We start from the raw sequence: 16,193 nt of genomic DNA, 5'->3' as shown, positions 1-16,193 counted from the left end.
GCTTTCCATTCCAGCACTCCAGTCATAGGCGCCATCCCACCGTGTCTCCATGACGCCAGTAAGATCATAGCCCTGCTGGCCTGAACATGTCTCTTAACTCCTCTTGTTTATTCCCTATGCTTCGTGCGTTTGCATAGAGGCAATTAAGAGGGCCCCTGCTGAAGCTGTCTTACTGGCTGGAGCTGCTGGAGTTCCTTTGTGCTGCTCTTCAAGTGCTCTTCTGCTGACCTCTGATCCCTTGCCACACTCTGGACATCTGTTGCTGGCACTGGCATCTAACTGCTAGGAGTGAGATGAATTGAGGTCCCCCTCGCCCAGCATTAGTATAAAGCCCTCTTCAAGGGAGGACATTACAGAACTGCTCCCCAAAAACTTGCAGGTCTTCATTGCTCCTGTGCTTTTATTCTTGTCTGTAAATATTATGTCAATGTAAAGTCCCTAAAGGACGCTTACGATAACTCTGTAGCATAAGTAGAATACTAAGGCATTCGTGTAGCAATTTGATTTTCTTTCATGTTGATATTGTTGCCATAATATATGTGAAGTGGAAGAGGCTACATGGAGGTCTGTGTGTGGAGCTGGTGTCAGGTTCCAGCTGATGCTGTGTTTGCTCTCCAGCATGGAGAACGTCCAGCTTCCACGAGCATATGGGAACAAGGGTCCATGTGTCTGACTGGGAACCTTCAAATGGGTTGTCCCTGTTGCCACAGCAGCTACTGTCAGCCAAGATACTCTTGCTCCTTAGCAGCCTCTTCTCAACTGATCGTTCTACTCTATGTATTGCTTAGGTACTCCAGGATCCTGATTCTCATAACACTTAAATAATTTAGGAGGCTTATTGCCATAAGCTGGGTGTATCCCACACCATAACCAGTACGCAGAGGCTCTAGCCACCGAGAGGGGGTTAAAGCCCTTCAGAAGGTTTGATTTACAATATTTGGGGTGGTCAGAACATAAACATGGCTGTATTTATATTCCTGAGTGTTTTGCTTGTGGATGGATGTCAGGTCTGAGAAACTGTTGTATGATCATGCCTATTATCAATCTGGGTGAATTTGAGCAAGTGACAGAGAAGCAGATGGTTCCAGATTTGCTGCCGGTCTCCCAAGCCATCCATCCCCCTTTCCAATGGTCTCCTTATTTCTACTTCTTCAGTATTTATAAACAACACATAAGTCCATGAGACTTTGGGTTTCGGGTTTTTTTTCACTTTAGACTTCTAGCTTTTAAGAATGTTTGGGGTTGGTTTTTTTTTTTTCTTTTTAAGTGAACTCTAAACTGCCCGTGTAACTCACATGATATTTACTCAAGTGAACCCTATGTGGTTTCTAATGAGCTGGGAGGAGAGAGGTGTTGAAATGGAGAGGTAGGTACCAGATTTCAGGACAATGAAATATTTACCTTGTGGGGGGGGAAGGTACTTTTGGAAATAGCTTGCTTTTAGTGCCCTGCTTCTTGAAAGCACAGTTATTAGGAATAACAGCAGTTTCAAAAGAAAGTCGTTCCCTTTATTTCTCTGCCTGTTGCACTTCAGCAGGAATGTTATTCAGCCCTATCTTCTTTAAAACTGGTTTGTTTGGTTAACTATTCTTTACCACTGAGAAATGAAAATACCTATTCCATTAGTTAAATGTATGGTGCTCAAAGTGTGAACAAACCCGTGTCTGACACTGTTTCCACGGCGTTATTGTTTCCACCGCACCCACTTACCTGGAAGAATCTAATCCTGCTGCAAATATGTTGCCCCACTCATGCCACCAAACCAGTGCTGGGCATGGGAAAGGGACTGCGCTGTACTTCACTGAAGCATTCATTGTTATTAACAGTAATTATTATAAAGGCAAGAGTCTACTCTTCCCCTCTAGTCTCTACCAAAAGTACTTCAATGGTTTCTAGCTGCGTGTGCTGCTGCCTCGCTGCAGCCCAGTCGCCAGCACTGCAGTGACTGGTACCGTTGCACTTTAATCCACCCCACTGGCTACAGGGCACCACAGTGCAGTGCTTTTCTCCTCTGCTCTCTTGAATCAGGTACTTCCTTCTCTGTTACACCAAAGAAGTTATTTGCAACGGCTTACGTATCTTAATTAAGCAAATTAATTAATGATTTTTTTCCCTCTGCCATGTTTAAACTTTTAATTAATCATAATTAAATTATTTATGTAAATATATGTATAAATCACTTTGAAATCTGATGAAAGAATGCCCAAGTTCCCAGGTTAGATTAGGTGGAAATTTAAAGCCAAACTCTGGGAAAGTACTTGCCAAGTATATTCTCTCAGCCCTTTTCTGCTGGTACAGCCAGTCCTTCGCTGCTTTTGGTAGTGTTCGACTACCAAGACTACAAGAAATGACATGGCTGTGAATCACTGGCATGTCAACACATTTTCTCTAAATAAATATTTTCTTTAGAAACACAAAAGAGAGGAAAATAATTGTCTCACATCTTTCCTCTTGGTATTTGTTCCGTATGTACAAGGAAAGAGTGACCAAACGATAATATTTCTCAACAATGCATTGACAGTCTTTGAGACCAAGTTCTCCCAGCTACAAGCAGCCGTCGTACCTTGCAGCACAGAAAGCAACAGCTTGATTTTATCTCTTAAGAAATGTTGTGCAACTTCAGTATCTCTTGAAAAACCTCACTTCTACCAGAATCTGACACACCCACCCTATGTAAAAAGAGATTAAATAAACATTTAATTTTGTCTGAGTCATTGCTTTTCAAGCTAAAACCCGTGTATTTAAGGGATGTTCACTGAAATCTGCTTGCCTAAAATGATGAGAAAAGCAGAACCAAGCAGTAAACTTCAGTGCGGGAAGGATGCGCTGTCAGTGCTAGGCTAGGAAAGATGCATCCACTTCGTCCTGTGTGCTGAAAGGAAGGCACAGGGCAGAGCAGGGACGGAGCACGGGCTGTAGCATCTGTCGGGAATTTTCAGAAATGATCAGAGCGAGTTTTGCTGCAACAGTCGTGAATCAGGTCATGCTGTGTCACGTCTCAGTGATGTGACAGTGAAAGAGAAAAAAGAAACCTCTTTTGAGATAGGACTGGGACATGGTGAAATGTCAGGTAACCGAAGGATGCTGGTATATGTTTGGCTACAATTGATTAGGCAAAGAGAAATTCACTAATGAAAAACAACTTAGGACAATGTCCCTGAATACTGACAAATACCCAACAGTTTTCTTCTTTTAGAACAAAATTGTGGGAACATACACATTGGTTTAGGGATATTTTTTTTTGAATATTTATCCCATAATAAAGAATCAAAAATGGCTTTTAAAAGTCTTATTCCAAAGTGGAAATCTTTTATTCTGAAAACTGCTGAAATGTGATTTTTGCAGTTATTCAGAAAAGTTTGGTTAAGTTTTTGTTAAGACAATTGCCAAAAACTGAACATAGGATTTTTAAAATACCTTTTTTTTTGAATAATAATTTTAAAAAAATTTAATAATGTGTATTAAGCTCTATCTGGTAATTGCAGAAGGTTATTCTTTTTTCTGTATGCTTTACAATTTACACTGCTTTATACAATGTTTTAGGGTATCTATCTACCTGTGTCTGTATATCTTTTTCCTTGTAGAAAGTGTTCATATTTTCTGGAACTTTTCGGATGAATTTGGATCCTTATGGGCAATGGAAAGATGAAGAAATATGGAAAGTCGCAGAGGAGGTAAAGCTGCTTGATGTTATTTGTATCCTTCTGGTGAAGTGGTTACAGCAGAGTCTAGTGTAGGTCAAATGATTGTCATATATTACATTTATACAGAATCTTACAAGAAAAAAGTGCTGAGGAAAGGTAACGCTGTGCTGTAAACCATGTTTCCTTGCTACATAATAAAGAGGTGCCTTTGTCAGATTTTTTTAAAAAAATTTATAAACTTCCATACAGCACAGTCTGGATTACTCATGCAGTGATTTAGCATAGGTGGAGTTTTATGTTTGGCTGCGCTGAGTGACCCTGAGAGAAAAAAAATCAGAGGAAGCTGATACAGCAAAACATTCTGTAATCTTTTTTCATTTTAATGCTTTGCCGTATATATGAAATACATTTTTCTACCAAAATATGATCTTTTCTTCCAAGTGACAAGTGATAGGACAAAGGGAAATGTCCTCAAGTTGGGCCAGGAGAAGTTTAGATTGGATATTAGGAAATATTTCTTCACCAAAAGGGTTGTCAAGCATTGGAACAGGCTGCCCAGGGAAGCAGTTGAGTCACCATCCCTGGAGGGGTTTAACGGACGTGTAGATGTGGTGCTCGGGGACGTGGGGTACTGGTGGACTTGGCCGTGCTGGGTTAGCGGTTGGGCTCGATGATCTTGTAAGGTCTTTTCCAGCTGAAGTGATTCTGTGATTCTGTGACTACTAAACATTTTGGAGACCAGAAAAAAAAAGTGAAAAATGCCTGTGGTCTTTCCTAGAAAAAAGATTGGTGTTTCTGCAATAGGAAATATTTATATTCTGCTTAGAAAAATCTTTCCTCTAAATATTTTCCAGTTATCGCCGTTCTTAGGCCGATGTAACGCCAGCTGAGAAGGAGCGCGCTCTGACACTGCATTCAGGCTTACACCCTGCTTGTGTCACGGGCAGCAAATAAGTATCGTGGAATCGTAGATTTTATGAATCTGAAGGTCGTCTTGTAATTGCATGTTGAGGTTTTCGCAACATTTTTTGTTTTCGGATTCCGCGAGGCTAGGGCCCAGGTTTTGGTGGCCGTTTCCCCGTGCAGTACGGTTGTCAGATGCCACCTATTGGCTCTGGTCGCGCTTCACACATCGCACAGGTGTACGTAGCGCCTGAAGGCGGAGGAGAGCTAGGGAAAGGGCCGCAGCCGGGAACACAGATGCCTTCTTCCAAGGTACAGATTACCTAATTAATACGGACTCCACAACGAATCGGTGCCATTTTCCTTGTGCATTGCAAGTCTCGGGTATCAGAAAATGCTTACAAGTGTGGGACTTGATCCAAGTTCTTCCTCTCCCATCCAGGAGGTTAACTGTGTCTCTGCTTGCTCTCTTGGCTTTATCTGATTTCTTCCCTATATTTGGAAAAGAGGCAAGCAGACACATTCTAGGAGTAATTTACTGTCAAATAAAAACATCGTGACTTTTTTGGTTAAACGATGCGACAGCAGCTTTTCAGCTGGTCCTAGCAGAGGCAATGGGGTGCTCAGTGCTGTTTCACTGAGGCTGGGGGAAAAATGGAGTGTGGATTAAGATACCCTTTCTTGAAAAAGACAAGATTTCCTTCTGCTTTTGAGGACTGTTTTCACTGCACATGTGAATTGAGCCTGGAATTTCAAAGAGCTAAACGTCATTTATGACAGTGTGAAAAAAAAACAAAAACCTAACCTAAGTGTTTATCATTAAGGAGTCTGGCAAATCTGTATGTGATACAGAGGTTTTCATTGCACAGGTGAGACTGCAAAGCAAATATAAAAGAGTGATTGGATTGTTTACAAAGTTCACGCTCTTGAAATCTGTCTCGTTAGTGACAGTGAGTCAGTATAATTTCTGGAGCATGGCACAGAAAGAAAGTTAGCTGCCAATTTTTCCCTGACCCGTGTTGGCTGCTAGGATTTAGAGGATCCTGCTGAGACCAGCATGAGCTTGTTCTGCTCCTCAGAATCAGCTGGAGAGAGCAAGGCGCTGAATGGACAGATGTCAGATGTTTCACTTTTTATTGCTCCCATATTTCAGCGCTTGAATCTGTTGGACTTGCGTCAACTTTTGAGGCCAAGTTTTACTCTTGCAGTCAGCTGTCTGGACCCTACAGGGACACAGAGAGACCTTGTACAGTTTTAAGAGGAAAGCATCTTTCCCAGCCATTAGATGTAAAATTTCATTAAAGGACACGATGTGTGTTCAAAAGAGGGGTGAGGAACAAAGCACTGGCCTTAATTTGCTTATAAATGAAGCACAAACTCTTTGGAAACACCATGCACATACCCGTGCACCACAGTTTAATATGGTTTCCATGTAAAATGGAAACACAAAGGGTGAATTCCACTACTATTTTTTTGCCCTGGAATGCAAATTAATTGCAGATCAGTAATATTTGAAACAAACACAAAGGGATCTCTTCATAAACTACTAGGGCTGCATTTCATTTTTATAACCTTTTTTTGAAGCAATGCAACTCATGTTTGTTTCCTAGTTCTCGTATTTTACAGAAATTTCTCTGTAAATGCTACTGCTTAGGCCCAGGAACACAGTCAGTTTGGACCTGTAGAAGATGCAAAGTTTTGCTTTGAGGTGTACAAAGTCCCCCAGTGACAGCAAAAAGGAGCACTGGAAGAAACAGTCAGAGAACATCTCCTGGGCCGGATTCTGGCTGCTGGTCCAAGGGAAGCAGCTTCACTTGGCATGGGCACCGCTCTAAATGTTTTGTCACCGATGCTAGGGGGAAGCCTGTGATGCCATTAGTATAAACAAAGTGCACAATACCTTTGGGGCAGCAAAAAGGAGCAGATGGAAATGGTCTCAGAGCTATAGAAAAAACAACTGTGGTGACCTGGGTTATTTTCTCTGTTGCTGTATGCTGTTGTAGCATACAAATTTTGGTCATTTCTTTTTACCCACCTAGTAACCAGAGAGGCCTGGTTTCCTTGCAAAAATCCCTTTCCTTAACATTTGCAATGATGTACATCACCACTGGATAAAGAATTTCAAATATGTTGCTTTCTCTAGCCTGCTAGCTGAGAATGTTTTGGTTGAAATGCCAGAAGTCGTCGTATGTGACAAACAAATCGAGCATTAACTATCAGCTTCCCAACATAAATGCTAGCATATTGTAAGAGTCAAGTATTTCTGTGCTTTTCACATCATCCAGCTACTAGCTTGTAGTCTTTATAGGACAGATTCTCCTTTTCATCCGTTTCTGTGTTCTCTTCACTGCCAGAAATGAAAGGCGTTAGTTGTCACACGCACAGTCAGCAGTGACTGTATCTCACCAATTTTTCCTGTCCTTTTTCTTTCTGGCAGGTTGGGCTGAAGTCTGTAATTGAGCAATTTCCAGGCCAACTTGATTTCGTTCTGGTGGATGGAGGCTGTGTCCTCAGCCATGGCCACAAACAGTTGATGTGCCTTGCCCGGTCAGTTCTCAGCAAAGCTAAAATCTTGCTGCTCGATGAACCGAGTGCTCACCTGGACCCTGTGTACGTTTTGTTCCTTTGTTCTGTCTTCTAATGTGAAATAAGAAAATCAGTGAGGCAGCACCAGCTAAAGAGACCTTTGGTAACTGGCCTGGTCTGTTACTAAACCGGATTTCAGTAACGTATGTTAGTAATTCTGCATGGGGGATCAGGGAAACCTAGCTACAACCTTAGATTTATAGCTGATATATGAAATATATAGAAATATGGCTGATTTGTGGCAGAAATGCAGCATGCTGAGAGACCGCAGAGTGTTGATGTCCATGCACGTGAGCTTTACAACACACAGCTAGACTATGAAATAGCATCAATAAAGTAATGGGTAGGGCCAGCACGTACATTGCAGTCTGAAACGCCAGCGCTTGTTTGCCTTTCAGAACCTCCCAAGTGATCAGGAAGACCCTGAAGCATGCGTTTGCCAACTGCACGGTGATACTCTCTGAACACAGGCTGGAGGCGATGCTGGAGTGCCAGCGGTTTTTGGTGAGCCTTTCTTGTAGTCTCACATATCGTTGTTTCATTACGCTTGATGAACGTGCAAAGTGCACCAAGCAGAAACGATGAAGCTGGCTGGATTGGTGAGGTCATTCAGGGCAGTTGAGCAACTCGGTCACCTGCAGAAGAGCAGCAGGCTGCTGTTTGCTCTTTCACCTGAGCTGTCATAGACACCTGTGTTCAGATGGGCTGGGTCACATTATGGAAGAGCTGGATTCCTTCTTTCAACCAGAAGGAAAGGGGTGTAGGTTATCCCACTGCTCATCCAGGTGCCTTGTATTGTAGATTGGCTCAGGAGCTCCAGAAAAATCCCAGCATCTCACAGGGCTTTCCCGTTGCAAATGCAGGAGTGGCTGCGCTTGCCCTGGAGCAACAGGAGGCTGTAGCGGGGGGAGGGGTTTCCTGGAAAGACATCTGATGGTCAGAATCGCTGATTTCTTTCATCAAACCACTTACATATTCCCTTCTCATTTAATCGAGGTGACAAAGTACAGAAGTCCTGGGGTACTTTCCTTGTTATACAAAAGTGGTTAGTGAATGAAAGAAAAGGCAAGTCATGTAATTGTTCTTAAAAATGAGGTTCCTTCTGCTGTATTTTCTTGACTCTTCCATGAGGGGGGACCTTCATTTGATTAGCAGAGTGAAACATCATTTTCCATGTATATTTGCTTGTGTGTATTTGCACATCAGGAAGAATGCAGCCTGAAAATGAAGCAGGCTAATCAATAAGCAGGTTCTACGTCCTTCGTCCTTCGGGATGCGCTGCTCCTTGACGTGTGCTTCCTTCTTTGGGGAGAAGAAAGCAAAGGCGGCCTGGCACCTTGCTGGCAGCCTTCTCCCTCTGCTTGCAATACAGCTCTGGTTTCTGCATGCAGTTAACGCTTTCTTAACTGGGCAGTTTAGCAGCGTTGGGGAAATGCCGTGGTATCTGGAGACGTCAGCAAACGTTCTCAGAGGTAAAAAAAAAATAAATAAAAAAGTCACAAGGGGAAACCAGCGAGCCGAACGGCATTTTGTAACTTGTGCAATAGGCACCTTTTCTCCATGTTACAATTTTAATGCCTGGTTTTATGGTTGTAATTAGAAATTGCAAACTAGAAATTAGAAACTGCAATTGTAAATTGGGCTTTTCCTGTTAGAAGAAAATCTCTGTTATGTCTTCATGTCTCTTCCCTGCTCCATTAGTTGTGTTAGTTAAATTCTGTCAGCACCACTGTTACCCATCTTAAGAGAGTGATACCGTTTCTTCAGGTAATTGAGGACAATAAATTGCGGCAGTATGAATCGATTCAGAAGCTGCTGAACGAAAAGAGCTCCTTCAGGCAAGCCATCAGCCATGCCGACCGCCTTAAGCTACTCCCAGTACACCACAGAAACTCCAGTAAACGCAAACCTCGCCCCAGAATCACTGCCTTGCAGGAGGAGACGGAAGAAGAAGTGCAGGAGACGAGGCTGTGAGACACAGTGTGAGCACACTCTTTGTGGAGTGAGTTGTCAGAAGTGTCCCACAACGACAGGACCAGCACTTCTGAACCTGCGGGAGCCACGCAATAATTGAACCTTGCAGGACATGATCGCTGCAGTGACTACACACACGTTTGGGAATTACTTTCCTTCCACGGTTAATCGTGTGCAAGTTAGTACATTCTATGAAGTTTTGCCACTTGGAATGGTAAAACCAGACTTCCTTTGAAAAGCTGCTCTGATTTGGTACAAACAAGATGGCAAGCAGAAGTAACCTGCTTAGCCCGACGTAATCGTTTCAGAAAAGTTTTAGAAACGTTCTTGCTGGGGTGAGAGTCAAGACAGCAGGAAGAATATGAGAGACCCGGGTGGAAAATAGAAAAATCAGAACTAGAAAGCTTCCTTGAAAACAACTTAAGGGACAATATCAGCAAGACGCACAGAAAAATTCCTCCTCTTTGTTTTCCATGCAGCAACTGTAATTTCAACTTAGCAGACAAAGGCCAAATGGCCTTTCATAACAGCTCACCACTCCACACGTGGAGGTGAGACAAGGCGACATCTGTCACATCTGCACAGCGAAGGGGGAACTGGTCTTTCCTTTTAAAACCTAGGGGACCGTCAACCCGCCCCTGCACGCACTTGCAGTGGGATGAGTGCAGGCTGACATTAGTGTCCAGGGAGGGACTCTCCTGGCAGTGGAACTGTAAGAGTTAGCGCAGGTCTGGCACCTTTACACGCTTTTTACCCTGGCCTAAAAAAAAAAAATAAAATAAAAAAAGAAACATCTCAGAATTAGACTTTCATAATGAAATTAATTTTTATACTCTTCTGGTTTGCAGTTTTATGGTGAAACTGAACTTCCTCTAGTAGGATATTTTATTTATTTTAATATTGTTGCAAACATTTACTAAGGAAATGATGTATTTTAAAAGTGATTATGTACTATAAAGAAAAATATATTTGTACAAAAAGTTTTACATGTGGATTGTTGGGTGTTGGTTTTTTTGAGTGTCGCATGATAGAACTGTTAAAGAGGGCAGCCCCAGAGTTAGGCCAGGTACTTTCCAGTGCTGTCTTTGTGCACTATTCTAGTGATACAGACGGTTTAGAAATTTTTTTTTTCCTTTAAATAAAAAAAAAAAAGCAACTGCCTGTATGACACGTTACAACGCCCCCGCCGCCCCCCCCCCCCCTATGGTGCAGACATTGCGGACTGACTCTGCTCCTTCCATTGCAGTCATTGCTGCCTCTCCGAACAGGTGACTATAGTTTTGAATAAATATTCTCTTTATCACCAGAGTAACTGCGAACAGGCGGGGCCGGGGGCACTAGGTGGTGCTGCGGGGTTCGGCTGCCGCCTCCCTCCGCACGCTCCTCGCCCGCCCGTCCCTCGCAGCCTCCTTTGCTCCGCCGGGCAGCAGCTTGGCAGAGGAAGGGCGCTACAAAGAGCCTTCTCACGGCCGCTGCTACCAGCTGGCTAGCAGCACCACCACTCGTGTGCCTGACCAACAGTGGTTTTAAATGAGCTTTATAGCTCTTCCACCACTTGGGCTCTAAAGCTGCAAAGAGCAGCACATGCGAATCTTGAAAATAAACTCGTTTAGGCATCGCGTAGCAGCAGCAGCTTTGCTGCTAGCCTGGGACAGCATCCCGCTGAGCCGAGTCCTGTGCTCCGGAGCCAGTCGGGGTGCTGCTGGGTCAGTGCTCGCTCTGGAGCAGCTGCTCACCCTGTCCTGTTCTAGTTTTCCTCTAGCTTAGTCCCACACTACGTGCTTTCTGTTCCTCGTTACAGAATTCCTCTGCAACTACACTTTTTCATTCTTATATTTTTTCCTGCCTTGTCCTTCCTACTGTATTTTCAGTCGTGTCTATCTTCTACGTCTAGGACTTGGGTTGCTTTCCTTCCTCTCTGCATGGATGGCTCCTTGCTTTGCCCGGCTTTCTTCATAAAGCAATGCCTGTTGCTGACAGTTCTGGATACCCTTGAGGCTCAGTTTTGCCATGTCACCATTTCTCTGCCGCTAAGCTCTGCAACAGCTGAAAACCAACTGTATATTGAAGCAGCATCACTTCTGAATCCCATCTTCAGTCCCCCTACCCCCTCAAACTGTTCACCTCCTGCTCTATCGCTTTTCCCACGGAGCCAGCTCTCAGTTTATACGAGTCTTTACAGTGTATGCAGCCACACCTGGCTGGGAGGCCAGGGCTGCTGCAGCGTGCTGAAGCCCAAGGAGGAACGCCAAGGATCTCTCTTTTTCAGGATGTTGCTCAGAGTAGCAGACATACCATGTGGGAGAGCTTATTATCTAAATAAACAAGATGATACGGAAAGATCAGCAGAAAAGAACCACTGTGTCATCAGAATCGGCGTGCGCTTCAAAGCTTGCACAATTACTGGAGGTAATTTTTTTAGGGGCGTCGTTAGAGAGAGAGGCAAGTTGAACTGAGCAGACAAGGAGACACGTCAAGAAAGGAAAAGGTAGATACAGCAGGACCATGTAAGCTGATGGGACACCCGTGGAAGCTGCTGATACAAGCACTCGTTAGGAGCACTTTGAAGGCAGAAATGGCAGCTGAGGGCCCCCCCCCGTAGCACAACATTTAGTGAAACAGCTTGTGCCATCCCTCCCCGGCTCCCACCACGCTGCCTGCCCCAGGAAGCCCAGGCAAGATGCTGCAGAAATGCTTCTCTCTCTGCCCTCCAAGGGCAAGTGGGCAAAGGTCGGAGAAGAACGAGCTACTTCTTTCAGTGCACAAGTACTGCTTCAGCCGCTGTGGTGTTCAGGCTGGAACGGGAGGTAATTCAGTACCGGCTGCCATGATGAGGAGAGGACCCCACCTGCTCCCCAGCAAAGGCTGAGGAGAGCACGTTGCCTTCTCGAGTAAGTGTTCGGTGGGATAAAGCGGCCCTAAGCTGGGAAGTTGCACCTGCTGTTCATGGTGGAAAATGAAGCATCAGAGTTTAAAAAAAAATATATGTATATAAATAAAATGAGGCTATAACCCAAGCACAGTGGAAGAAAAGAACAATTACCTTCATAAACACAGGCTGAGCCGTATTCAAAGAGCATTTTTCTTTTCATGTGCTTCAGTTCACATACATTTGATAAAACAAAACTATATGCTCAATATCTCACTGGAGTCAAACAAGCTTGCTGTTCTTCCAAAAACCAGTTTTGCTTTCACAGTTGCTTAACTGGTGTCTTACTAGCTTTAGTACTTTACACATTACATACCTTTTTCCAAAGTCTTTCCTAAGATCCACCTTCTCTATTTCCACAAGCCTCACATCCCTCAGCATGTTACACCATGATCAGTGTCACTAAACATCCAATGGCCTCTGCACTTCTTGGATGCTACCCTGCTCAGGCAACAGGTTTATTTCGCTGAAATGTGGCAGCTCTTGGCAAAGATGCCTTTTAAAACGTTTCCCCACATTAAGATAAATTCTGAACTGGCATTAATTGTTGGAAGTCAGTTCAGTATAAAGAGTGTTCTGGTAATTCTTTTCTCCTCTTTCCGATATAGACTTGGTATTTTAGCTCTACCATTTATGGTAGAGATCTAATTGATCTTATCTCCCTTATCTAAGAGACCTTATCTCTCTTATCTGTCAGCTAAGAGATCTTCTCTCTCACATAGATCTATCAACAATGCTGTGATTTAACATTTGGAAAAGAAAAAGCACTTTAGAACCGTATGTACAATTGGTCATTAACGGACAGTTAATTGCTGCCTAAAAATCTTGCAAATTAAGCAAGGTGCAAGGCAATACAGTAACACATTTCCTTTAAAAACCTTCATGTTCTCCAAAAACAATTTCCTCTTCCTAGGATAAACAATATTACTACTCATTTTATTCACCAGGACTTACTTCAGCCTCAAAATACAACCCTTGTAAATGCAACTGGATGTTTTCAAGTGATGTCTAACTTTCTTGCCGGTTTTCTTCCTGAACGGGTTCATTCTCATGATCAAAGCTTTAACGGGTGAATAGGTTTTCTTAGTTTCCTCTCCCCAAACCGTTTAAATGTACTGTATAAAACCGAATTTTGGTCACACCAATATGTTCAGGGGCCTACAATTACTGCTGATCCATCTGTGATGAGCCTGTGAATTTGATGCAACCAACCATTACAGCTGGAAAAGGACCGTGCCGCCGCCCGGGCCCGCTACTCACTTGTGCCCTGCTCTCTCCTAAGCCTGGGTGACACTGCGTGACACAGGGAACACATCCCAGCTCCTTTTTCAGCTAATATTAGCCAAACTACAGCTGGACTACCACTGTGCTAAGGAAGTATTTCCCTTCTCCCAGACCTTCTTCTGTACCTCTAAATCCTCAGAATTAAAAGTCCTTTCTTTCCGATACCTTAACTCTGTGCAAAACCTTCCACCTTCTGAGCCTGCCTTTGCTACAGCTCAGTACAAACACACCGCGTGCCCACTCAACTGTCACTTTGACTTCAGGTTTCTGTAAGAACAGCCCACCTGGGAATTCTAAAGTCTCTTAATTACGGTTTGAACACCATAATTGTCACTTTAGCCAGTTAGCACCGGGAAATTGTCCCTCATCCTTTCTTCAGATTGGCTCCTTCCACAAACATCTCCTACCTGTAGAGGTTATTCTGCTTCTCCGGTTTTCCCAGAAAGCTGGAGGGTTTTGATTTGTTTTGTAAATCACTTGAGCTGTATTATGGGAAGAGACATGCCTCAGAAATTCAGGCTCTCTGGTTTTGCTCTTTTCTTTTTTTTTATTTTTTATGAATGTTGCTGCCTTGGTTGAATGATGGAGCAGGTTTTGGCACACTTTTCATTTTGCAGCTCATGCTCAGCACTAAGTAACTGAGCTTAAATATTGTCTGATGGACTCAAGACATTCTTCTAAGGAACATATTCCAAGTTCTTTGTCAAGAAATAAGAATCACAGGAGACATGCTGAAAGCTTCTATTTTCAGAAGTGACCTGGAGGGCTGGAATGTTTAGGGTTCCTCTGGTGAAGAGGCTGAGCTGTGTATAAGGAGTGTAATGTAGTCAGAGAGGGGCTAAAGTCTTTTACTGACCTAGTGGCCTGGGGAAAGGATGCAACCTTAGAAGCTCCCCTGAGACACCCCTTCCTGAGACACCTCTCCATGCGGACAGGTTCTCTCTCTTCACTTACCTTGCTTCTTTACACAGAAAGGGTAATGGATGGGAGCGGCGTGCAGCACGGAGCAGCGTGGTCCACCACAGAGAGCACACTTAAAACCTCTTTGCTTAAGACACAGGAAGGAATGAAGAAAAAGCATTTTGCCCATTTCTAACCCAAAATGAGAGTAGTTGATACTACGAGTCGTGCACAAGCAGTGCTGTTTGTAGCACCACAGGAAGAACCTGAAGATACAATGAAGCCCCGAACTCCTGACCAGAGCCTCGGCCTTGCTTCTGCACATTCTTGCCACTATCCCAATGGTAAACCAACGGAGAAGCCGCTATGTTCGCACACAAACTATTTTATGGTTATATAGCATTCAATATTTGGGGGCAGGAACTGATATGACCTAACAAGAGAGCTTAATAGTTACTACCAAAGATAAGATTATCTTAGAGATAAAGAGATCTGCAAAACACTGTGTGATTATAAAGATGTATGAAGATCACAGACTGTGTTGAACTGAAAGACAGACCCAAAAAAACCGACAGCAGATGGAAATCAACCAGGTAAAAGATGCAGATGGACAGAGATTAGGACAGCAGGCTGAAAAGAAAGATAATGAGGACACTGAAAGGCAATGCTAAATTTAGCAAGAGACCTAACTTTCAAACCGTGAACAGATGATCAAAGTTACTCTGCCCTCTGCAGATTTTCAGTCAAAGTACAGCAAGAAGACTTTCCATTCTCACAGACAATATACAGTCTTAAAATATATCTCAAAACATGCTATAGGATACTGTGCCTAAGATCTTCCCACACAGAAACACACTGCTAACTCTTGATCTAAATGAGGGCTGACATTTCCAAGGTGCATTTTCAATGTAGAACGAACCTAGCTTAGAAGTATATCAGGACCTTTCATTTCTTATATCTCTTTTTAAAAATGTTCGATTTATTGTGATTACAAATCCTGATGTTGCAACTTGTGTGATCGCTACAAAAAACATTTTCCATTTTACGTTCCTCCTCACCACAAAATCCATGCCTGAGCTTCTCACACAAGCTGCCGTACTGCTGTTGACACCGCTTCAGCGCATAAGGGATCCTAATTGCTGAGACCTGTTGCTCTGACCTCCAGCAGTTCCCGGCTGACTCATTCTGTTAAGAACCAACTGCAAAAGTAGCATCCATTTTTCAGCACCAAAAATTACAGAAAAAAAAAAATAAAAATCAACTTCTATAGAAATCACCAGTATTCAGTTATATGTTACTATCACACAACAAACTGAAGTTTTAATAAAAAAGCAATTACCAAAAGACAAGATACTTTCTAAATATGTTGTGCGGAAAATGATTACAGAAATAAGCTTCTAATATTCTATATCGATAGAGATAACACACACGTACAAACTAAGGGACAGAAAGACAATATACAGTACAAAAGTTTTATTGACATGAGTTTGGGATGACTGTTTTACGTACAAAGGTGAAGCGTTAGGAAACAGGTAATCCTTTCCTTTTCCAGGCTGAATTTGAGAAAAACACTACGTTGGAAAGTATAGGCATGACCATGTTGCTGTTCATAGCTCTCAAAACCATCTCCTGGCAGTTTGATCTCAAGAAAACTCCGCGCTTTGCTCCGCCAGCCAGCCGAGGTGTCTGGGCAGGGAGCGTTTCCACATTACTACACTTCACAAGCGTGTAACTGCAGCTACTGCAGAGACCGGGGGCATAATCCCCCTGTAGAAACTCTCCCTCTATGTGTGAACGTGCTCTACCTCTGTAGTAGGGGGTGGGGGGGAATTATAAAGAATTTTAGCTGCAGCTCAAGTATCATTTCACAGCAATTACATCTTAAATCCACAATAGAAATTGATAATTACATAGGAACTCGTGTTATCGCTACTACATTATCTCTGATAATACTGTAGTTCAGCTTGTGCTCA

At 43.2% G+C, this 16,193-nt stretch overlaps 1 protein-coding gene across 1 annotated transcript in view; it reads left to right on the top strand.

Annotated features, from left to right (window-relative positions):
* The window catches only part of CFTR (CF transmembrane conductance regulator), a 91,777-nt gene extending 82,670 nt beyond the window's left edge, over positions 1–9,107 (top strand). The window contains exons 24-27 of the mRNA XM_037389854.1: positions 3,585–3,674; positions 6,985–7,157; positions 7,532–7,637; positions 8,901–9,107. Of these exons, the coding sequence (XP_037245751.1) occupies positions 3,585–3,674; positions 6,985–7,157; positions 7,532–7,637; positions 8,901–9,107 (576 nt within the window). The remainder of the gene's footprint in view (positions 1–3,584; positions 3,675–6,984; positions 7,158–7,531; positions 7,638–8,900) is intronic.
* Positions 9,108–16,193: the final 7,086 nt, after the last annotated feature.

The sequence above is a fragment of the Falco rusticolus genome, chromosome 5 (genome assembly GCF_015220075.1).
Source record: "Falco rusticolus isolate bFalRus1 chromosome 5, bFalRus1.pri, whole genome shotgun sequence".
NCBI classification, from domain to species: Eukaryota; Metazoa; Chordata; class Aves; order Falconiformes; family Falconidae; genus Falco; species Falco rusticolus.
Note: the sequence above shows the minus strand (reverse complement) of the source record. Positions and strands in the feature narration are given on the sequence as shown.